Genomic DNA, 25,453 nt, shown 5'->3' on the forward strand with positions numbered 1-25,453 from the left:
CTCAAAAATGAACCAACAGAGTTTTTACTTAAAAAACTGAAAAAATGTCAACATGAAATAAATTAATTGTGTCAGTAAAACTGACAAAAATGAATGAAAATACATTTCAATAAATGAAAATTGTTCATGCTGGTCCAAAGAGAACTCAATTAAAAATGAAACCCAAATAAATTGCACAAAATTTTTTTTTTTTATTATTATTTTTGTTCCATCAACAATTGAAATTCATGCTAAGGTAACAACATCTATGCATACTGAATCTACTAGTTTGATTAAATGGAAATGTGAGGCATAATAGAATTTTCATAACAAGTTCATAACAACTCATTTTTCTGAGTGTACAGTGTTCCTCTACATTCTGTATAGTACTTACAAATAATGTTTAGAACTTGTAGGGCACTATATAACTTTTTGAAGTCTTTTAAATAAATATTATAAAGTTCTGCACGTTCTCATTTATGTTCTAAATGGATATTTTGTTGAAGGTAAATGACACAAGTTGAAAAATGTTGCTCTTTTGGAACAAAACCTTGTATCTCCATTTTTATTGGTTTTTATCTTTAACATAATTTGAAAATATTAGCTACTGTTTACACTGTTTCCAACTTTTACGAAGAATAGGGCAGTAGAAATAGTCTAAACGGACATGGAAAACAATCTCTTTCCATAGACTTGCACTGAAAGGTAAGAAAGGTCTTTCCTTCTCCTGTAAAGTTAGTTTTTGTGATGAGGTTTTGTTCAGACATCGACGATAAGTCAGTTCTAGCCATGATAATGATCATTCCATGTTTTTGTGAGCCTGCCAGTGCACTTACAGATACAATGTGATGCTTTAATAAAAATACATTATACATTATTTAAAGTTGAGACAAATCAAGTTTTTTCAGCTATTCAATAAAGAGTAAGAATGGTCGTGGTGGTCCTTAAGGTTATTTTTGTACATGGGCCAAGGCAGTAATAAAGGCTCCTATCCCAAGAATGGCCAGCAAGCAGTGAGCCACTATTCTACGCAGTGGAGTTACTACAGGGGTTGCACTGCACTGTAAACTCAGTTAAGTTTACTCAAACTTATTGAGGTAACTCAAGTTTTAAAACTCAGTTTTTTAAGTTATCTGCAATTATACACAGGGTTGAATACACTCGAACCTTTAAGCTTAGCTTTTAAGTTCAAGTCACTATATCATTATTTAATAAATTCATTTTCACGACAATGACACTGTGAAAACTTTGTCATGGGAAACAGAAGATAGGGATGGAAATTTATAGAGCATTGGATTGGAAAGAGGGGGGTCTCAGGCATGTTCCTCCTCCCAAACCTCAGTTATTTCATAACTCCATACTCCATAATGTGAATATGTTGTCTGTTTGAAAACAACATCTGAAGGAAAAATAAGAGCTAACAAGCAGAAATCAACTAACCCGCTGGGAATTCTGGGTGACTCCGCCCCATACTCTCTTATTGTTTAATTTTAAGTTTGTTTTTCACTTGACTTTTCAACCAGACAGTACTAATAACTTGCCTGGATTAAGTGATACACACTTAATATGTACACTATATACTTAATATGCTTCTTTAGTATGTTCATCCTTACTATAGAATATGTTGAAGTATATCAACATTTTCTATAGTAATGATGTAGGTGTGCCTACCACAGTGATTTATGACGTCAAATTCAATGTAAAAAGAAAAACAACTGAAATCTGACCTGGGCATTCAGATTGAAACACATCTCCAGAAGTGTGATTTGAATTGCATTTGAAACCAGATCTAAACGTGTGCTGTATCTGACTGAAAATCAGATTTCATGGGTTTTACTGTTAAAACACAGTAAAAAATTGCTTCATATTCACATCATATTAATAAATAATTTGGGTTTGGGCTCCCTGTGAGAACTCGACTGCACCTTTCACAGCTGCACTGAAAAAGTTATACATTGAATTTACTTGATTCAAATGTGTTCATCATTTCCGCATGGATAAATTATATTACAACTTTGTATTTCCATTTGCTGCTTTTGGCAATAATTTTGCTGATGTATTATATTTATTAATGTGGACATTATGCACACATTTCAAGCACATTCAGTGCATTACATTTTTCAGTAGCATAGCCTACTATCTGTGTCTAGCAGTGCTTATGATCTTTATCACCATCTACTGGTCATTGAGGAGTACTGCACTATGCAGGACACAATATCATCTACTGCCAACTGGGACGAAAACTATTAAAATTAACAATAAAAATAATTAGTAAATTTATCTGCTTAATCATTATCATTACACACTGGCATAGAACTTAATCATACTTTAAGGATATTACACACAAACTACTGCTCTATAATCCACTATACAACAAATATCCATAGGTTTGCAGACACCTGCTTATCCAGTGTTTCTTCTGAAATCAAGGGAGTTTGGGTCCCTTTACTGCAGTAACAGCTTCTACTCCTCTGGGAAGGCTGTGAGGCTTTGATTGCGGCCACAAGAGCATTAGTGATGTCTGGCACTGATGTTGGATGATTAGTTCTGGATCACAAACTCCTCTACAGCTCATCCCAAAGGTGTTGGATGGAGCTCCATCACTCTGCAGTTCCACTACTCCACAGCCCAGTGCTGAGGGGCTTTACACCCCTCTAGCCAGTGCTTGACATTGGACATGATGACCTTAGGCTCGTGTGCAGCTGCTCCAGAGCATCCCGTTCTATTAACAATGCTTTCCTATGGAGATTATACAAGCTGTGTCTGCGCAAATGAATACCTGCATCAGCAATTGGTGCACCTGAATTTGAGTGTCCGAAAAGGTTTGTATCTCAGCACAATAAAAAAAAATAAAAATCTGTGCATCTGTCATTTCTGGTCAAAGCCCAAATAAACAAATGAAGCAATGGCTTGTGTGTCCTTCTTCTGAATGTAAGTGACTGAACAAACAGAGATAAACTGATGCCACTCTCTTCAAAGGACCAATGATCAATTTTGTTGCTTCAGCTGTTTCCCACCATTAATAGCTTCATCCTATGCGTCAGACACAGAACAATGGCTCACATCCACCAGCTCAAATCAAGCATCACAGTTTATTCAAATCTAGAGTCGAACATAATGACCCTAAAGTAGTTGACAAGGTCAGAAAATGTCAAAAAGGCTTAAGACAGGCTCTAGGCCAAGGGAGTCAGAACAGAGCAAACGGTCTAAGTTAGGGTGACCAGATGTCCCTGTTTTCCAGGGACAGGCAACCAAAACGGGGACTGTATAATTCAGTCATTTGAATTCACAATCCTTTAGAGTGGTCTGATGTGAACAGAGCATTGTAGAAAAATGCACTGACAACAATGCAAATATAGTCATTTTATTTACTATCCGAAATAGCAGTGAATCTTCACGTGCCTTCTGTGATTTTACATATTGATAATGGTAAAATAGTAAAACATACACATTCTTAAGGTACTATTTTCCTAACAACACCCTATATGTAGCTCTCTGCCAGAAAAGTGTTTGAAAAATGTGCCAAAATCTTCTCAAAACTCTTGTAAAACAATGTAGACAACAGGCACCATATTAGTAACCATTTCATGCAATAACCTGCTGTGAAGGAGCTTTTCGAGGTGGGCGTCTGGTTCCTATCACCACCACTGTAAACAATTCTGACTCAGTAAGTTTCTCTAGAACAAAGCATTTCACACCAGACCACTCTGAATATCTTTGTTTTCATCCTAACCGTTTAATTATGCAGACATTTTGAAAATTTGACAGAATTCCCCTTTAATATAGGACAATGTGATACGATAGGAGACACGCATTAAAATCCCATTAAGATGTTTTATTTAAAAGACCTATTCACAGCTTTCCCTTTTTCTCAGTGTGAAAGGATACAGCAGTGATCAGCTGATGCCTCATAACAACGTATTATTTGTTGAAAACTGATGTTAAGAGCTGCTCTTGTTACTCTAGTGGACCACTCCTTTGGGCCTCTTGCACGAGCACCGGTATCCACGCTTCATATTTGCTCTAAAAGCCCACCTAATCAGGTCATGTGTAACCCAAATGCACAAAGCAAAGCGCCTCAGAACCAGAGGGGGCGCGAGCAGGGCGCAGCATCATCCGCGCGCACTCCCACTCTGTAGCGGCATCCCTCGAGCTCCGTCAGCGAGGCGGAGATGAAGAGAGACACGAACCGCGTCGTCTTCGTTTTTCTGAGGGGATAAGCGGGCGCTTTTACACGAAGCGAGGATGTAGCCGAGCGGGGCCGGACCACCCCGCCGCCTGCACAGAATGGAGTGGACGGACGATTCGGGCGAACCCAGCTGGCTGGAAACAGAGAGGTGGGCTTGGAGCTAAAAGGGGGGGTTTCTCAGCATTAGCATAACGTTAACTCTCAGTGTTCAGGATAAGGAAGGTGACAGACAAAGGGCTGGTTTACCAGACCAAGAATACACCTATAAGCCTAGACCTAAAGCATTTTTCAATGGAGAATCACCACTCGTGTCACAGTTTAGCCTAAGACTAGGTTTAATCCACGTTTTGCTTTAGCTCTCATTTTCTCCATCATCATCATACCTCAGGCGTTAGACCGATAAAGCAGGCCTCTCTGCATTACTGGCTTTTATCCTATTCTACTAATAAGCAGTCATGGTAAAGACACAGGCCTATCTGTCCTATTTATCGCCTTTGTTTCCCTCGCACCATTTACTAATCTAATATAGGCCAATAGCCTGCGTGATTGATTGATAGATTAACGTGATTGGTCGAAAGAGCAGCTGTGTAAAATATCCCTAGCGAATCGATTCCAGGCGTCGAGAATCGAGAGTCGAAAGCTTTGGACTCGATTCTGCGTGAGATACACTATATGGACAAAAGTAAAGGGACACTTACACAGGAGCTTTTATGACATCCCATTCTAAATCCATAGGCATTAATATGGAGTTGGTCCCCCCTTTACGGCTATAACAGCTTCCACTCTTCCGGGAAGCTCTCTACAAGATTTTGGAGTGTCTGTGGGAATTTTTGCACATTCATCCAGAAGAGCATTTGTAAGGCCACGCGCTGATGTTGGACGAGAGGGCCTGACTCGCAGTCTCCGTTCTAGTTTATCCCAAAGGTGTTTGATGGGGTCGAGGTCAGGGCTCTGTGAGGGCCAGTCAAGTTCTTCCACACCAAAGTCACCCAGCCATGCCTGAGTGGACCTTGCTTTGTGCACTGGGGCTCAGTCATGCTGGAGCAGAAAAGAGCCTTCCCACAAAGTTGGAAGAATACAGTTGTCCAAAATGTCTTTGACTGCTGCTTTGACTTCCTTCACTGGAACTAAAGGGCCTATAGGCCAACTACTGAAAAACAACCCCATAGCATTATCCTTCCTCCACCAAACTTTACAGTTGGCACAATGCAGTCAGGCAGGTAATGTTCTCCTGGCATTCGCCAAACCCAGACTCATCCGTCAGACTGTCAGACAGAGAAGCGTGATTCGTCACTCCACAGAATATGTCCAGCGTCCAGAGTCCAGTGGTGGTGTGCTTTACACCACTCCACCCAACGCTTGGCATTGTACTTGGTGATGTAAGGCTTGCATACACAGTTTTTGTGCTGATGTTAATGCCAGAGGAGGTTTGGAACTTTGCAGTTATAGAGACAGCAGAGTGTTGGCGACCTTTATGCACTGTGCGTAACTTTAATTGGTCTGTCGCTTCCTAGCTCAGTTACTGTGGTTCCTAAACGCTTCCACTTTTCAATAATACCAATCACAGTTGATCGTGGAATATCTAAGAGGGAAGAAATTTTGTAAACTGACTTGTTGCAATGGTGGCATTTTACTACAGAATCATGCTCGAATTCAGTGAGCTCTTTAGAACGACCCATTCTTTCACAAAGGTGTGTAAAGGCAGACTGCATGGCTAGGTGCTTGATTTTATGCACCTGTGGCAAAGAGACTGAATGAAACACCAGATGCATTTTACTTTAGATAAAGTGAAATGCAAAGTATAATATACAGTTTATAATGAAAAATTGGCTTATAATCAAACATCTACCCAGCTGAAGGAGCTGACAGAGGAGAATCCGGTAAGTTGGCCCTGCTAATCATCGAACATTAATGTAGCTAGCATTAGCTCTCCAAATTTCAATACTAAGGTCAAATCCAGTCAGTGTTGTACTTTTCATTTTTGCCAGACTTTCTTCTAAATGTTTTCTTGGATTTGAGATTATTGTGTGGAATTGTCTCTTGCAATCGACTCTATTGATTCCTGTCATGTGGAATCAGAGTTGACTCCTAAATTTCTGGAAGTAACTCGTGATACACTGATCTGTCTAGTTAGAGACTGAATGTGTTTTAACACAACTGTTTTTAGATTGTAAATAGAGAGTGCACTAAAGTAGCAAAAAATGTCATATTTAAGGTTGTTGCCTGTAGAGGATGGGATAACGTATTTTCATTTAGAAAACCTGTATGTACATGAAAATATCAGTGTCAGCCTGCAATTCCCATATTGGTGCATCCCTAGTGGTGAATGCTGGCTAACTTTGCTATCTTTTTGTGGTTCAGGTAACAAATATTGTTCACTTTTGACTAATTTAAGTAGTCTTTGGTTGACATCTCACTGAAGTTTTAAGTCTTATTGTAAGGGTGTGTCGTTTTTGAGGAGAACTGACAAATGCAGCCACTTGTTTCAACAGCTGTTAGCATGCAGCTGTTTAAACATGGCTGGGTGTGTGAGGAGAGGCAGGGAGCTTCCCACATAGAACCCCCACAGTGCTCTTTACTTAGGTGAAATCCCTTACAAGTACATTTAGAAAGTAAGTGCTCTTATTTCACTCAGGGATGACTCTGGAACATTTCTGTTATGCATCTCAAACAAAGATCGCTGATCTACAACATGATCCCATGAGTAAGGATCTCCAGTCAGGACTCCGGAACAGTATACATCCTAGCAAGTTTGATGAAATGTAGGCCATTGTCTTCCATTCAGACTCCCAAAACAAGCTCTGAATGGACCAGTGTCGTTGTTATTGCTATTTGGCATAGGTGGAGAATCTCATTAGATCACACACAGTTGGTTGTGGACTCATGAGCTCGTGGGCTCAATCTGTTGTCTTGCTGAATGACAGTGAACCAAATGTTCATTCAGAAATCTTTAGTGGAGTCAGAGAAGCTAGAACAAATTCCGAACTTGTACGGAGGTATTCTTGTTTGCCATTTTTTCTCAGTTGTCTCTCCTACTGGTCCTGTCCAGTTCCACTCAATAGCTGAAGGTGAAGGCTAGCACACCTCTGAATCATGCTTTGAACTGCCGCCATTGCTACATCATTGGACAGCTGAACGCACTTGGAGAACTCTAACTGCTAATTCTGTTCCGTCAGCTGAAGTAATAGATGGTGTTAAACTGATTTTCAAAATTTCTGCGTATTTCAATGGTTGAGATGTAAACATAGTGATTCAGCGTGGTTTCATGTGAAATAGTTAATTGTAGATAAACTTCATGACTTTTTTCTTTACAGTGGTGATAATAGGACCCAGGGGTTGTGACATCTACAACACAAATATAGCCGTTTATTAGCTTATTGCTATCAAAAATGACCAGTGAACCTGTATGTTTTTATTAATAATTCTAAAGTTGGTAAAATAATAGTATATCAGAATTTCTGTGGGTACTATTTTGTCTTACAAAACCCACCACGATTTATTAAAAAAATTATATAATTTACGCCAAAATCTTTTCACAAACTTATCATAATACAATGTCTTGGAAATTATGCAATGTATTCGTAACCATTTAATGTATGCAGATAATGGTTGATAGTGCTTTGAACAATTTTTAAAAATGAGCTAATTATCTATCTATCTATATATACACCGATCAGACATAGCATTATGACCACCTCCTTATTTCTACTCTCATTGTCCATTTTATCAGCTCCACTTACTATATAGGTGCACTTTGTAGTTCTACAATTACAGCCTGTAGTCCATCTGTTTCTCTGCATACTTTGTTAGCGCCCTTTTACCCTGTTCTTCAGTGGTCAGGACCACCATGGACCCTCACAGAGCAGGTACTATTTGGGTGGTGGATCATTCTCAGCACTGCAGTAACACTGATGTGGTGGTGGTGTGTTAGTGTGTGTTGCGCTGGTCTGAGTGGATCAGACACAGCAGTGCTGCTGGAGTTTTTAAACACCTCAGTGTCACTGCTGGACTAAGAATAGTCCACCAACCAAAAATATCCAGCCAGCAGCGTCCTGTGGGCAGCGTCCTGTGACCACTGCTGAAGGACTAGAGGATGACCAACACAAACTGTGCAGCAGCAGATGAGCTATCATCTCTGACTTTACATCTACAAGATGGACTGACAAGGTAGGAGTGTCTAATAGAGTGGACAGTGAGTGGACACAGTGTTTAAAAACTCCAGCAGCACTGCTGTGTCTGATCCACTCGTATATAGTAAGTGTAGCTGATAAAATGGACAATGAGCATAGAAACAAGGAGGTGGTCATAATGTTATGATCGGTGTGTGTATATATATATATATATATATATATATATATATACACACATATACACACACAGTGGTGTGAAAAAGCGTTTGCCCCCTTCCTGATTTCTTATTCTTTTGCATGTTTGTCACACTTAAATGTTTCAGATCACCAAACAAATGTAAATATTAGACAAAGATAACACAAGTAAACACAAAATGTAATTTGTAAATGAAGATCTTTATTACTAAGGGAAAAAGAAATCCAAACCTGTCTGAAAAAGTGATTGCCCCCTAAACCTAATAACTGGTTCGGCCATCCTTAGCAGCAACTACTGCAATCAAGCGTTTGCGATAACTGGCAATGAGTCTTTTACAGCGCTGTGGAGGAATTTTGGCCCACTCATCTTTGCAGAATTGTTGTAATTTAGCCACATTGGAGGGTTTCCGAGCTTGAACTGCCTTTTTAAGGTCATGCCACAGCATCTCAGTCGGATTCAGGTCAGGACTTTGACTAGGCCACTCCAAAGTCTTAATTTTGTTTTTCTTAAGCCATTCAGAGGTGGACTTGCTGGTGTGTTTTGGATCATTGTCCTGCTGCAGAACCCAAGTGCGCTTCAGCTTGAGGTCACAAACAGATGGCTAGACATTCTCCTTCAGGATTTTTTGGTAGACAGCAGAATTCATGGTTCCATTTACCACAGCAAGTCTTCCAAGTTCTGAAGCAGCAAAACAGCCCCAGACCATCACACTACCACCACCATATTTTACTGTTGGTGTGATGTTCCTTTTCTGAAATGCTGTGTTACTTCTACGCCAGATGTAATGGGACATACACCATCCAAAAAGTTCAACTTTTGTCTCGTCAGTCCACAGAGTATTCTCCCAAAAGTCTTGGGGATCATCAAGATGTTTTCTGTCAAAACTGAGACGAGCCTTTATGTTCTTTTCTGCTCAGCCGTGGTTTTTGTCTTGGAACTCTGCCATGCAGGCCATTTTTGCCCAGTCTCTTTCTTATGGTGGAGTCATGAACACTGACCTTAACTGAGGCAAGTGAGGCCTGCGGTTCATTGGATGTTGTTGTGGGGTCTTTTGTGATCTCTTAGATGTGTCGTCATTGCTCTCTTGGGGTAATTTTGGTCGGCCGGCCACTCCTGGGAAGGTTCACCACTGTTCCACATTTTCGCCATTTGTGGATAATGGCTCTCACTGTGGTCCCAAAGCTTTAGAAATGGCTTTATAACCTTTTCCAGACTGATAGATCTCAATTACTTTGTTTCTCATTTGTTCCTGAATTTCTTTGGATCACAGCATGATGTCTAGCTTTTGAGGATCTTTTGGTCTACTTCACTTTGTCAGGCAGGTCCCTATTTGAGTGATTTCTTGATTGAGAACAGGTATGGCAGTAATCAGGCCTGGGTGTGGCTAGGGAAATTGAACTCAGCTTTCCAAAGATGTGATAAAACACAGTTAATTTATATTTTAATATTTAAATTTGTTTGGTGATCTGAAACATTGAAGTGTGACAAACATGCATACATATATACATATGGAATTTTGCCATGATTTATCAGTTTTTTAAATTATTATATATTATTATATATCATATAATCAATCAATCAATCAGTGTTCCAGGCTTTATTATTAAATATTAAATGTTTCTGGAGTTTCCACCAAAGATGCAACAGCTGGGGCACTGAGGGTTTGTCACACTTGGAGAAAAGAGTTAAGTATGTCTCAAATGCAAAGGTTAGGCTCATAATCTTTTTTCACACACTTTCTCAGTGGTTCTTTTATACAGGCTTTTACAGTGCTATTGATATTAAATAGCAACCTACTGATTTTGGAGCCCCTAAAGTTGGGAATCAACTCTCAAAACTGTTTCTGTGCTTTCTAAAGTGGCCATGGAGGGTGACCAAAAAACTGGTGTTCATCACAGGGACAACTTAAAATGGCCCTTCATCTTAAACTGCTAATTATGTGAACTGCTGTTTTTCTTAGTTAGGTTAGTCTAGGTTTGTTACCCATGCCAGATATTACCAAATGAGTGGGTCATGCCTTAGCATCAGGGGTAATAGTTGTCTCTGTGTTTCTTCTTGAGTATTACATTTCTAGAGCTGTAGGACCCAAAATGTTAGATGTTGATGAAATGTACAGCCTTGTTCTGTCTGTAAAGCACATTATTCTGCTTGCAGACACTGACCTATTTTTTTGGACGCTTACCAAGGCCTACTTTTAATTCAAACTTCATAGCATGATTTTTTGAAATGCTATGTGCCCTTTAAAGCTCTAAGCTGTCAGACGTTTGTAGAAGCAAATGTACAACAGCGTTGACACCTTTTTGCCTTTTTATTAGCGGGCAGTTTTTGGTTGTATAGACTTAATGAATGTTTAGCTGATGGAGGCAGAAATCTAGCCTTCATTATTATTATTATTATTATTATTATTATTATTAGCATTATTATTTATTATTATTATATATCATTATTATTTATTAGTAGTAATATACGTTTTTTTAGAATAGAATAGAATGCCTTTGTTGTCATTGTACAAAATATACAATGAAATTAAGAGTGTTATTCCTAACCAAGACAGAAAAACAAGTTAAGAAATGTAAAATCACATAAAATAATTTAAGAGAATGTGATATTGCACTAAAATTTAATAAAAAGTTAAATAATAATATAAGTTAAAAGAATAAAAGGTGCTTTTACTAATAAGCTATGTTAATCTTAAAAGAACTCAAGAGGCATCAGTTGTTCATATGGTTTATATATAAATATATATATATATATATATATGTGTATATATATATATATATATATATATATATATCCCTCATTGATTCCTGGTGGTTAAAGGTGTTACTGCATGTTAGATTTACTTGTATCCTTGTGTTATGTTTTAATAAATCTTTTCTTATTTATCTGTCTACTGATAAACAGCCAAAACAAACATCAAGTAAACAAGCTCAGTGTCATTGTTCATCACATGACCATTTAGAGTACTGCTAACATTATTAAAATTGTCTATATGAGCCATCTATTGTTCAACTAAACCACAACACGACCGCGGTACATGGGCTCTGTTCTGAATTGATTCATGCACTATTGCAGTGTCTGTTTAATCTATAAAAATCGTACATTTCCTTTGTTATACATTTGAAATATGATTTGCTGATCTCAATGTGCACTATTGCAGATTTGCATATTCATTTCACTTAAAGGGGAATTCCACCAAGATCTCAAAGCATTAGTGTAGTTCTATTGTTGAGATGTTAACAAAGTCATTCAGAGTGGTTTGATACGAAATAGTGCATTATAGAGAAACATCTGTTACAGTGGTGGTGAAACCGGGGTGATGTCTTTCAACACAACTATAGCCATTTTATTTGCTGTCCAACTTGACCAGTGAATCTGCACCTCATCTGAGTTTTTATACGTAATTATGATGGTTTGTAAGTTTTCTTTCTTTTTCTTTTTTGCCTTGCATATACCTCCATGAATGTATTTAAAAAAACTACATTTTATGCCAAAACCTTTTCAAAACTATTGACAGCATATTCATGTGAAGTTTTTCTGTGAGGGAACTTTTAGAGACATTAAACTCTTCAGACATCTGGTACCTATCACCACTGCTGTGAACTGTTCTGTCTCTGTAAGATTCTCTAGAACAGAGTATTTCACATCAAAGCCGCTCTGAATGGCTTTACATTATAATGATACAAATTTGCAAAAACGTAAAAAAATCTGCGAAACAGCTTGTGTGTGCGTGTGGGATGACTTGTTGTTATGTATTTGCAGGACATGTTCTGTTGACCAAGAGGGCAATGTGTGCAGAAATACAGGTCATGTGACAGGTAAGACATTTGTTCATGCAAACACAATTAAAGAGGAGCTGTTAACAGGATTTATACCAGCAATAAAGCTTTTGCTGTTGTTGGTTATGTTACAGTCCACCAGAGTGGTTTAAACTGCATGGTCACTAGTCACATGTGTGTGCTAATGACCTTAAAAATGTGTTTAAAAATGTTAAATCTATTTAACAACCAAATATGTAAAAGTGTTGAATAAAGCTACATTGTGTAAGTTTTGGGGATTTGGAGACCCCTCTGTTGGAAAAGCGCAACTGCATTTTGTAACATTAGCTGTGCAAAGGCTTCTTTTTGAGCCTGTGTGTGTGATGTTAATACACGAAGACGTATGACATAGTCCAAAAAACTCCCTGACACCTCTGACTTTAAAATCATTTTTCCAAGCTTTACAGGGCGACTCACAGCAGCGCACGAACACCATATTTTAATGTGTATTTTTCTCTTGAGTAATGCTGCTTCTTTCAATATCTTTCAATTTCCAGATAAACTGTTCTTAAATTCAACCAATTATTACTCTAAAAATGGAAAGAGTGTTTTCAGACGGGGAAATAAGGCCAATATTTTGAGGAGTAGTTCTACATAATATGGAGAACATCTGTTATTGCTGTTATAGAGGATAGACCTTGTGCTTCTCCATTGTCATATTTTGTCGAGTCTGTCATGGAAGTTGTATCTAATCAGTTATTCCAGAGCTGTTCTAACTATATTGTGTGTGCACTATCACACGTTTCCCCACAGACTCAGCATTGCTCAGTTATCTGCGACGCAGGTTAAGTTTTATGGTAATCTGTCAGGTAATACGAATGCAAGAGAACAAATCCAGATGTTAGTAAACAAAGGGCCTCACAATGTACAAATCTGCCCAAAAGTTGTTTATTTTGGGGCTGTAATATCATATGTAATTATTATCCAGCAGTTATTTGGGGATTTTACCTTTTACCTGCTAAGAAAAAAGGCATCCCAAAAGACCTCCCTGGATTCAGGAGCTGAAGCACCCCCTACTGTGTCTACTGCATTTGCTATCTGTAGCCTGTTTTAATAATAATAAGTGGATTAAATTCAAAATTACGTATTAATTAACAGCACTACTTATTGCACCCACCTGTGGGAAATTTGAAGTAAATGAACATTAAAATACAAACATTTTACACACTGCTTCTATGTTTTCACAGGTAAATTGACAGTTTGTCACACTTATTGAGATTTATACTTCTTAGAAGCAATCTATGTAGTATTAATCTCTGCTAATAAGTTGTGCTACAACACTTTTGTATGTAACTTTTTATAGCACCAGCTCTACATGCTCAAACTTTTTATGTACAGCCCTGCTTAAAGAGATTATCGGTGTTCTGTCAGCAGGATTTCTAATGCTGTGGTGGAAAAATAGCCTAATTAAGATAAGCTTGGAGTTATTAGCAGAGAGCAGAATAACGTTGTTGACCATTCTGCCATTCTTATTTCAAACTGTGGTCCCAAAACAGCGAAGAAATATTCAGACCTTAGATAATTACAAGGATGTTATTATGTTATTATTTTTGTGTTCTTGTATTATTATGTTAAAACCTAAAAAACCTTAAAAAACCCTAAAAAATCTAGAATTGTCATAAAATAAACATATACAATTAAGGTGTAGGATCACTCAGAGCAAAAGGTTAGTCTGAAGTCCAAGTCAGTTAAAAGTCAAAAATTCAGGAAAAATGATCCATATGTTGTAAGTTATAGTAGTAGGAATGGGATTATTTCATATTTGTATTATTAAAAATTGCAGCGCTTCTTAATTCCTATATTTGAAATATATGTAATGTATTTTTTCTTCTTCAGATTATTTGAGCGATGATGCAGATAAAGCACCACCACTTCAAGCTCACACGCTGAGAGAATTTGAACAGGTGAGCTTCTCAGATCTGTCTTTTCAGACTTGTGTTCTTTGTCGCCACCCTGTGGACGTTCGTAAGACAAAGTACTTTAATGACTCTGGTCTAAGAGTGCAATAGAATGTATCATCGGGCTTTCAGTAGAGCTGATAAACTAAAATGGGCACAGACATTTCCAAAGACTGACCAACATCTACATTTTATATATTGCACTGATAACACTAATAATAGCAGGTCATAATAAATAGCAACGTAATCACTATCTACAAATACAGAAACATTAGTCAAGTCAAGTTAAGTCAAGAGGCTTTTATTGTCATTCCATCCATGTACACAGTGGAGTGAAATTACATTTTTCCAGGAACAAGGTGCAACATGAAACAAAGAGTACAAAGTGCAAACGTGCAGACAAAAAATGAAACTAGAAACAATACAATAAATACGATAAATTAAACAGACATTAGACACAGTAAACAGACAGGACAGTGCAGCACCGACACAGCACTCATTTGTGGACATGAGGTAGTGGAATAAGTTGAGTTTACGCAGTCAGATAACATACATAAACACAGAAGTTACTGAGGTAGTACTTGAGTAAACAGTGTAAACACAGTGTTAATTAATAGACACAACCACTTGAATTATGTAATTATGTAAGTGGTGAATAACTCGAGTAGTAGAATTTATCAATGCTTATGGATGAATTATATAACTATTTATCATGAACAAACTATTGGAAAATAATTAAGTTGGTATTTTTTCACGGCCTAGTATTGTAAAGAATTGGCATGTTATGATTATATCAGTCAGGTTTCTTTGATTTCCTACTGCAAGTACTGAATGACTGAAAATCTTCCAAGAGAAACTAATTTCATGTTTATGTGTTTCTAGCATTTTCAGGCGTTATGCAGCTAAAGGATCATGAACAATAGGACTGCCTGATATAGACAAAAAAACTAGTATTATGATTATATTGCTGTGTATGGTGATTTCATTATACCTTGCAATTGAAAAAATATTAGTGAATTCATAGTGTGACATTTTTAAAAGGTAACCCATATTAGATGTTGGATTACAAGTAGCACTGCAAAATTTGAATTAGTTAGTTATTCATATGAATTAATCATCTAATAATTGATGAATCAGCTTAAATGTGGCCTGTAAATGTAAAGAACTGTGACAGTAAAATGTTCTGACAAGCTGGGGTACTGTCCACCAAGAGCTAAATCATCACCACAGAAAAAAACACAAAAATGTGGTGCTTTATTGAAGCCAATAATTTTGAGCTACAAATAAGTAACAACAATAGCTAAAATATGCAGTATAATAATAAATATTACACTATAATAAATATTAATGATATAGCTAATCAGGTTGCAGCATCATTTAACCGGTTTAACTTTTTATGTGCTAGTTCACCAGTTGAGCTGTGTGAAGACGTCTCCAGGATGAACGGATGGAATTTTTTTGTGTGAAAACTATGTTTACAAAATTAGTTATATTTTAAGCTAATTAAGCAGTTGTACATTGTTAGCTAGTTAATGTATGTAGTGCTGTGACAGGACGAGCTGACGAATGTTTAACAATTTTTTGAAGGGAGCTGCCAAAGTCTTCTAATTAACATAAACTAGTACAGCTTAGAATATTTCAGTGGCTAACATTAGTAATGTACCATGAGCTTTCGTGATGTTTGTAAGAGTAACATTAAAAGTAAAAGCTCATTCTGACAAATCTATGCATCCTCAGGAGGTAGCTCAGTTTATCAGAACACCATCATGGAGGGAAAGCTACCGTTTACTGACCGTTCTGGTGCTTCAGTATCAATGCCAGTGTGTTTTCCTTTCTGGTGGTTGAAGGTTACGAACGCTGTGCTTCTGTGTAAAGTCAGACTTGTGTATTTTGTATGTGACTCTTCATCTTTTGTTTTAAGAAAATGCACCCAGAATCTACTTCTTTTTGGGCTTTCAGCCATAATTGTTCTTTTTCTTTCGCTATCTGCTCACATAAATATGAAAGTAAGCAGATAATGAAAGTATAAGCGAACTGCTGCTCTCTTCAGGTTAAGTAGTTAACTCGCTATAGGCTGGGCATCACTTTGAAAATGTAAATGAAAAATCGGCAACGGAAATATTTGTCCACGATTTTTCATTGTCATCATTATTGATATTCTCAAATAATAGTTTCAGCCCTAAATACATGAATACTTAGGTTCACCAAAACACCTATAGAACACTCATCTGGAATTGTGATTGGTTAGGATACTCACAGCACATCATAAAACCAATGTGCTCATTTGCAATATTGCTATAACGATTACTAATCAATGTATTGTACAGCTGTAATGAACTTTTTAAAGGCCTCTTTTAGAACCTGTTTCTGTCTGCCAGGTGGTGCTCGGCTCCCTTCATTTTGTAAGATAGGTTTCAGGGGTCTTGTTGGTGGATGAAGTGCACGTTGTCATGTCAGCGGATGTGTGCTGAATGTTCCCTCAGGGCAGAAAGAATGATGTAATGCTCCCAGTGGCAGTGGGCGAGAGAAAGCCTGGCTGTGATCAATTATTTAGACCCTGGAACATAAGTGCAGAATGGATGATGTCAGAAAAAAGCCTAAATGGACTGTTTTTTTCTAAAGAAGAAAGAAGAGAGAAAAGAATAGTGTCCACACACTGATTCTGATGCTTAAGAAACATGGGTGCAAATCTCTGATCTTACAGTGATCTGATTTGATGAGTCTTCAGGAACTGATTCAGTGCATCATAAAATTTCACATTTCACCACTATCTGATATGGTTCCATTGTTTTGGCACAATGCATAATTATTTTCAAAATGTACTAAAATTCTGTAATAGATGCAGTTGAACGCTTTAATTTCAACATTTTTAGGTCATCAGGCAATTTTGACCCTTTTAGATCTTCATCAGGCATATCTGTTTGTACTGTCTGTTTTGTTCCATGTTGCACCGTGTTCCTTCTAGGGACGTAATTTCACTCCACTGTGCTTCTTGGAAGCACATCACACTAACTTTCTTATATTGTACTGCTTTTTAAGTATAATGTAAATAACATTTTGCAATTTATACCAATTTATAAAGCTTAATATGTCCAATTACCCATAGTTTTCACTGCAAGAGTAGCCACTCAGTAATGTGGATCATAAAACAACCTGACAGTGTTTTTTTTAAATCAATACATTTTCTGAGCAAAAGAACATGTAGATTGATCAAAAGTTATATCTGCTATGTATTTATCTCTTCCTCTAAATGAAGCACCGTTTTTTATAAAAGCCTACATATTAAAAAAGAGATTGAAGGACTAGTCTGATGAAATCAAATTTACACAATTTCCCCCTCATTGCTGCCAGTCAGCCAAGATATATTTAGTGTCTCAGGTTTGCTTCTTTAGTTTCAAATTTGAGCTACGAGGCTAATGTAGCTAACAGTTAATGAAGGCTTACGCCTCACCAGTTAACACTAAACTAAATTATCACACAGTGGCCTCAAACTACGTCGACTGATTTTTAAAAATTTCATAAATTCAGTGGTTGAGTTGTAAACAAATTCATTCAGAGTGGTTTAATGTCAAATGGTTTATTGTAGAGAAACGTACAGACTTGGATTTCTTTACAGTGGTGGTGATAGGAACCAGGGGTCACAATAACTACAATGCAAGTATAGCCATTATATTTACTGGCCAAAATGACCAATGAGCCTACACATCTTCTGAGTTTTTATATGTAAAGTTGACGATGGTAAAATAGTGGTTAATCTGAAAAGGTTTTCTTTGAGGACTGTTTTGCTTTACAACGCCCTGCATGTATCTCTCCTCCATGAATGGATTTTAAAAATACATTTTAAGCCAAAATCTTATCTCAAAAGTATTGTAAAACAACGTCTCAGGCATCAGGCAGTGTATTTGCAAGCATTTCATGTGAGGTAGCTTTAAGAGGCATTAACGCTTCGGACGCCTGGTTCCTATCATCACCACTGTAAACAAATCTTTAATCTTTACGTTTCTCTAGAATGGAGCATTTCACACCAAACCACTCTGAATGACTTTGTTTATATCTTAATGATTTAACTGTGCAGAAAATTGGTGGAATTCCCCTTTAAGAAATCTTAAATAGACCTGCTTATGTGGTTTCTGGCACTGTGTGACATACTATTGTCTACTGATATGGACAAGTATGGACAAAATTCATCTTTCAAGATAGCTGCTACTGCTACATAGCAATGCTGGGTACTTTTGTCCATGTTTATCGATAACAGCATGTCATACAGTGTCAGAAACCACATAAGCAAGTCTATTTGAGATTACTTAACGTCTCAGTGTGGATAGAATTAGGTGTTTGATGATTTAGACGAGCAGTTTGTACAATGCTAATTGACAGTTCTAAACTTACATTACAACTCTACGTTGGTCTCTTAGCTCCAGTGCAAAACTGAAGAAGAATTTTTCATCAGACTGTCCCTTTAGGACAAAGAATGGAAACTGAGTGCAATGTGTCTATTGACCTGTTTGGTTGGGGTTTGATTGCTAAGGCCCCAGGTGCTGGGAGAGGCTTTTACCTCAGTCTGGAGATGGAGTAAGTTACGCTTGGGGAGTATCAGGCTGCAGTACTGATGCTGTCTGAGATTGAAGCTCCATTAGTCTCTCAAAGCATGTTAGATTCCACACACACACACACACTCACAATACTCCACAGTATCCCATCATCAATGACGAGACAAGGTGTTGTGGATTGATCCACCAGGATATTATGATTTTTTTTCATTCATTCACAAGATGTAAGAAGTGTCTGTGCTTAAATTAAGTCATTGAAAAAGATTATTAGCTTATTCCTGCTAATAATCATCATGCAAACCGCATGCCTTCATCATCACTCACGTACCACAAAGTAAAGTCAAGTTGTTAATTAATTGCTAATAGACTTGCTCATGTGGTTTCTGGCACTGTATGACATTCTGTTATCTATGGACAAAGCAGTAAAACAGTAAAACACTAAAAATGGGGCTCCTGATGGGCACAACTGTCTAGACGTTGGCTCTATGTTTGAGAAATTGCAAATCTAATGTAACGATGATGCCACAGCCATCTGTGAGCCGGAGTCCAAGAGAGCGTAATTGACCTTGTAACACCATCAATAGGGCTGTTTTCTTCCAGAGTCAATTCTGCACAATAATCTAGATTCCAAAAACCAAAAGGTTAATAAATACAATGTTAATTATCTGACCTTAGCAAGGAAATGTAGAGAGTTAACCCTAGCTAAAATAGCTTAACATTCTCCTCTGCCTACTTCTTCAGGTGGGTACATGTTTTGGCACTGGCAGTGTTTTTGACTGTAAACCAATTTTATGTTACAAATTTACATTTTACTTTAGTAAGTGGGACTATTGATGTGTGAGGATGTTCAAACAGACTGTCAAGACGCTAACAGAAGCATATTTCTTACTTTGTGTGCAATGTGGATGTGTGCAAACTTGAACGTCATTGTGCGGAATTGAGTCCAAAGCTTTGCAGTCAACTCTCTATTCCTGAGTGCCTGGAATCGAGGAATTGATTCTTTCTGGGATCGACTCCCAGCCAATTTATCATTCAGTGCAGTGCTACCCAATGTGGCAGAATAAGCAGTTAGCATTCCCCTCCAAGTGTCTTGATCTGCTCAATGACACTGCAGTTTGAAAAGATGCAGTGGTGCTTCACATGTCTAGGAGGAAGCACATGCTTGGCTTTATCTTCCCAGCTTGGTATCATTCTGTGATGGGAGACTGAGCTAACAGGACGTGGCTAATTTGGAGGTGAAAAAATAAGCTAAAGACTGAATTTTTTCTGTACTTTTGCCCATTTTTATAAGCAGCAGTGATATGGTAATGATACAGGTGTACGTCAGTATAAATGCCTTGGGTTTTGATACACATCAGTGTTACTGTCTGATCCGTGGTCAGAAACTGACCTTTGGTAAAAGGCTAAAGGATGGCCAACACAAATTGTACAAGGCAACAGATGGACTACAGTCTGTAACTGTACACAAGCAAGGTGGAGCTGTAAGGTTTTTTAATGCAGTAGCTGCTGACTGACAGTGTTGTCAGTACTAGTGGGCCTATTTGTGATAGCCTTGATAGTTTGAGTAGAGTTAGTCTGAAATTGCAGCATTTCTGACTGCACAGTAAAATAGGTGATAGGTTAGCAGACTTGCCATGATGCTAGCACTGTGTAACTGTGTACTGAGAAATATAATTGCAAAACATTGTGTGAGAGTTTCAATTTTGTTCACTGCATGTAGTAGTTTAGCATGAATCTCTCCTGAAGCATTGAAAAGAAATGAAGGTCAACAAGAGGAGTGTGGTGCTTTGGGACTCTCCGATTTGATAGGCTTTCAACATGTTCCCTGACCCCCCACCTCCCACCCCTCTTTCATTCTCTATCTCTCTGCCTATCTCTCTCTCCTGCTCTCTGGTGGGTGATCAGCTTACATATCACTGGTGCCTGTGATGGCGTAGGCCATCTCCTGCCAGCTACAGATTCCTGGGATACCTCCCCCGGAGTAAAAAAAGCTCCGGCCCTCTTCTCCCTGCCCCAGAGCACACCATGACCTCACAGTGGACACAGCTCTGAGACCCAGGGCCCACACCCTGGCCCTTTAGCAACGCTTGTTTGTTTTTGTGTCTTTGGGTGTTTTTTTTTCTTAAGTATATCTGAGTGCATATCAGTTCACTATGGGGCTGTAAATACAAACAGTGCCGTAGTTTTTTTTTTGTACATACCCAGTTCTTTTATTTTTATATTATTTCTTAGATTTTTATAATATTTGCTGCAATGTTGTCGAGCTGAGAGGGACAAGTGGGGGGTTGCACGATGCCCCCCGAGGTGAACACACACACCGGACATGTCTAACAGTTACCGTACTCTCTCGCAGCACCTCAACGACCTCAAGAAGGAGAACTTCAGCCTCAAGCTCCGCATCTACTTCCTGGAGGAGAGGATCCAGCAGAAGTATGAGAACAACAGCGACGATGTCTACCGAACGGTGAGTAACCCCAGGGCGATGTGGGAGGTGAAGCTGCTTTGTGGTCATCTGTGTACTGTGGTGATTTGTGATATTGATGACCTGGGATGCATTAAATGACTATATGGCTGTGTTTTGATATGATTTTGATATTGGAGTCATTCTATGGCAGCGTCAGTTTTTGTGTTCGTAGCGTTTACAGACATATTACACTTAAAAAAACATGTTAGGGTTACAATTTTTTCATATTTTCAAATAAAACAAGTTACTTTAACAATTACACCTTCTTGAGCCATCAACTTAGCAGTAATGGTTTTTTAAATCAATTATCTAGAATTCCAAGCACCACAGAAGTGCTTGTCCTCACAGTCATGTGTGAAGCGTGAGGCCATATTTTGAGGTAAAAAAACATGTTTTTTTGCAATATTAACCGCAATAATCTATACATGACTATGATTTAAATGACCTAAGGAAACAAATGGCAAATAAATATGATAAAATATATAATGAAAGTTGTTGTCCCCAGGAGTCGTGTCACTGGTGTTACTGCGTAACACAAAATCTCTCGTTTTGAAATAAAAATCACTGATAACATCACTTGACTTCTTTTTACCTGTTTTCTGAAGATCTGTGAAGAAAAGTACATGTCCACTGTGTCTTTTCAGTTATCAGAAATTTTCTCATTTAGCTCATGATTTCATATGAAGCTTTTAGTTAAGGTCACTGGTATGACCTACTTTATTCTTAGGTAATTGTGAAAAAATAGAATACAAATGGATTAAATTACATATTTTAGTGGATATTCCAATATTGACAACGTGTGATTTGATGCTCTGTAGCAGCCATTTTGTAAAATGCATTTTTCATTAAAGATGTCACTGGTGTTACTGTCTCTGGTGTTACCTTTCTTATGTGTAACACCAATGATGATCAATAACACCAGTGATAATCAGTAACAGCACTGACTTCAGTGGATAGATAAAAAGGGGACGTTTCTGTAGAATGACCCGTTGCACAAACCACACGGTTAAGCTTTTGCATAGATATGTGAAAACTGTGGATGCATTTGGAGCTCGTACATGATGTTTCGTGCTTGTCCGTTGTGACGGAGTCAGAGTGTGACTGAAATTAATCCCTATCTGCGTTTTAGATTACTATTACGTATACACTGGCTGTTTATCTCTTTAACGTCCGAGCTGTAAAATGGAATCATTGAGTGATTTGTGGGCAGTACAGCTTTCTACAATGCACACTCAGTTGAATATGTAACAAAATGCATTGTTACTAAGCAACAGACAGAAGAACAAGAAGCTGACAAGCCTGACCAAATCTTGTTTACAAATGTAAGTAAACAAACTGTAATACTCTAAAAACAAGATGAGTTGTTGTAAGATATGCTTAATCTTCCAAACTGAAATGACTGACATTCATTATCAACAACAGAATTCCTTTCGAATGGATTTCGGTTTGCTTTTGCGACTGGCGAATGCCCAGGAAGGCTGCTGATTAGAAACCGTCTATTGATCCATGTGCTTGTACCGATAATTAGTAAACTAAACGGTGCTCCCTTATATAGCGCAATGTGAATGGGATCCATTTCAGTCACAGCCAAGGTCAGACCGTGCTCTCCAGCATCATGTCAAGAGACTGAGACTGCTAGAATATTAGAGTATTGGTCATGCGGTGTGACAGTGGAACAGTGCTGCTGTGCTTCCAATGCCATATTTGAGAATAATTGTGTGATACATCCCTTGCTAATTGCACTGTCCATGCTCTGGTCACCAATGCACTCTTTCATAGCAGCTGTTGTGAGGTTGGACAAGCTTTACAGAATTCCCATTGGCAACACAGATGTTTGTTCTGATGTGTTCTGAAAAACTCAAAATCCAACCCTACAGATCTGACTTTTTAATTACATTCATTTAATTGAAATTAATTTAACTTTCATTTCATACATTTTAAATTATTATTTAAAATAATCAGGCTTTATGGGGTGACTCACAGCAGCACACCATAGTTTAGTGTTTTTTTTCTCATGACTGAGTGTTACGTCTTTCAATTTTAAGCAAAAAATCATACATGGTGTAGTTGTAATTAAAATATGTTATACATTTATAATTTATTTAAAAGCATCAAAATTCAAGAACAAAGGGACCTCCAATTAGGCTGAAATGGAGTTTTATGGCTTTATGAGAATTCTTTGGTCTTTTTTTTATTTATATATCAATGACAATGCTTATAATCAACGAATTAAAAAGTAAATATAGCAGCGTTAGCATAACTGGCTCATTTTTAACTGTAGTCTCTGAGGCCTAATGTTGTGAGCCTGGAAGAATTCAAATAAACTGAAAAAATGAAAAGAAAAGTGTTTCTATAGAGACAAACTGATATAACAAGGCCAGAGGTGGGTAATACTGATACAGAAAGTAAAAATCCTCCCCAGGGTTTTGTTCCAACTGCTACAACACCTCTGCTGCTGTTTCGAGCTAATTAGTGAAGCCAGGCAGTTGGAACAAAATCCTGATTATTACGTTCTGGACCTGAACTGCCTATCAGTGAGTAAAACCCCAAGAGCAAAAAAACAAACAAACAAACAAACAAACAAACAAACTGTGCTGGCCTGGCCGTGAATTAGTGTTGTTCAATACTGGGGGAATTAATATTTGGAATAATTATAGAGAGCATCTGAGAACTAATATATATCACTAATTCAGGTATCATCAGCAGCGATAACTCAATCTGTGAGCATGAAAACAAAATAATTACTCTGGCCCGTGTCCGAGACTTATTTCGGGCACCAGTTAAAGTGTTGGTGTTGGTCAGTGTGGGACTAGACAGTCCATGTGAGCAAGGCTCTGAGTCACATTCCAGAAATGACCATGTGTTAATGGTGTGTCAGGTATTCCTCCAGGAACGCAGTTAGAATACTGTGTGCTATTTTAAAAGTTTTGTGATTGTTGTTCACCATTTCTACATTGTGCAACTGGCTTAGCTGAGGACGTGTGATGATCTGATTTGATTGGAGTTGAGTTTGGATTGACGTCTGATCTAAATCTTACATTAATCTGTAGAAGTTGCAGTTATTGCCAGTGGTAACAAAGGCACATGTGTAATTTTATATTAATTATGTTCCTTGTTGCTCATTAAAAAAGATGAGAAGTTCTGTCGAAAGTGTGAATTCTAATCTTTAAATCATTACAGTCTAATCATTACAGTCTAACGCAGTGTTCATAAGTTGATGAGGAGAATTGGATGAAAGTTACTGTTGTGTGTGCAGTACTTTAGCTGTGCTAGTACTGTGACTCAGCATTTCACGCCAAACCGCTCTGAATGACTTTGTTCACATTTTAATGATTTAACTATTCAGAATTTTTTAAAAAATCAGTGGAGTTCTCCTTTAACACTGATACGTTTACTGTGTACGTACCAAGCATTGCCTGCTTGAATCAGAACTGCAGTAAGTGTATTTGTGTTTTATATGAAGCTGTTTTTAAATGTCTCTCTCTCTGATATGTCAGTGTGAGGTCAGAGGCTATTTAAACCAGCCTCACTGATATAGCCTCCGTCCTCATCACCTTCCTGCCTGTCAGTTAGCAGCACTTTGGTCGGCCTGTGCATAGTTTTCAAAAAGCTTTAACTGGTCTTGAAATAATGAAGGGATAATGAAATAATGACTCTATCTATCTATCTATCTATCTAGCTATTCATCCTTCTATCTATCTATCTATCTATCTATCTATCTATCTATCTATCAATATCTATCTATTCGTCCTTCTATCTATCTATCTATCTATCTATCTATCTATCTATCTACTGTATCTGTCTGTCTGTCTGTCTGTCTAATCAGTCAGAGTTAAGCCAGTTTACTGTAACTGATCAGATCATAATCCAAACTTTTGGCACCATCCCTGATGTTGGCTACTTAATGTAATACTGCCTCAGTCAGATCAAGGTGACTCCAGCAAACAGCTGTTGTCTGGGTGTGTATCTGTAGTGTAGTATATACATATAAGGCCATCTCTGAGCAGCACATCAGTGATTAGTGTGAGCCAGCTAACAATCAAAGCCAACATGACAGGAATTGTCTCCACTTCACATCACCTGTATCACTGAGCCTGGTCAAATCCCAGCACATCTCCTATAAGCCTCGGTATAATCTAACCCCACATAAATGACATGGCCTCACTCATATAGAAACATGCCTGTCTTTTCAGGTGACGCCTTTGCTAATTGCTAACTGAATGGAGATT

At 37.9% G+C, this 25,453-nt stretch overlaps 1 protein-coding gene across 2 annotated transcripts in view; it reads left to right on the forward strand.

Annotated features, from left to right (window-relative positions):
• Positions 1 to 4,208: 4,208 nt before the first annotated feature.
• Positions 4,209 to 25,453, forward strand: part of LOC118797302 (myomegalin-like) — a 95,676-nt gene continuing 74,431 nt past the window's right edge. The window contains exons 1-4 of one of the 2 annotated variants that reach the window (XM_036556623.1): positions 4,209 to 4,316; positions 12,257 to 12,312; positions 14,149 to 14,216; positions 21,114 to 21,224. In XM_036556623.1, the coding sequence (XP_036412516.1) occupies positions 4,267 to 4,316; positions 12,257 to 12,312; positions 14,149 to 14,216; positions 21,114 to 21,224 (285 nt within the window). In that variant the 5' untranslated portion in view covers positions 4,209 to 4,266. Of the gene's footprint in view, positions 4,317 to 12,256; positions 12,313 to 14,148; positions 14,217 to 20,768; positions 20,897 to 21,113; positions 21,225 to 25,453 lie in introns of those variants that run through there. The other variant, XM_036556624.1, reaches the window with a different exon arrangement.

Source organism: Colossoma macropomum, unplaced genomic scaffold, assembly GCF_904425465.1.
Source record: "Colossoma macropomum unplaced genomic scaffold, Colossoma_macropomum, whole genome shotgun sequence".
Lineage (NCBI taxonomy): Eukaryota > Metazoa > Chordata > Actinopteri > Characiformes > Serrasalmidae > Colossoma > Colossoma macropomum.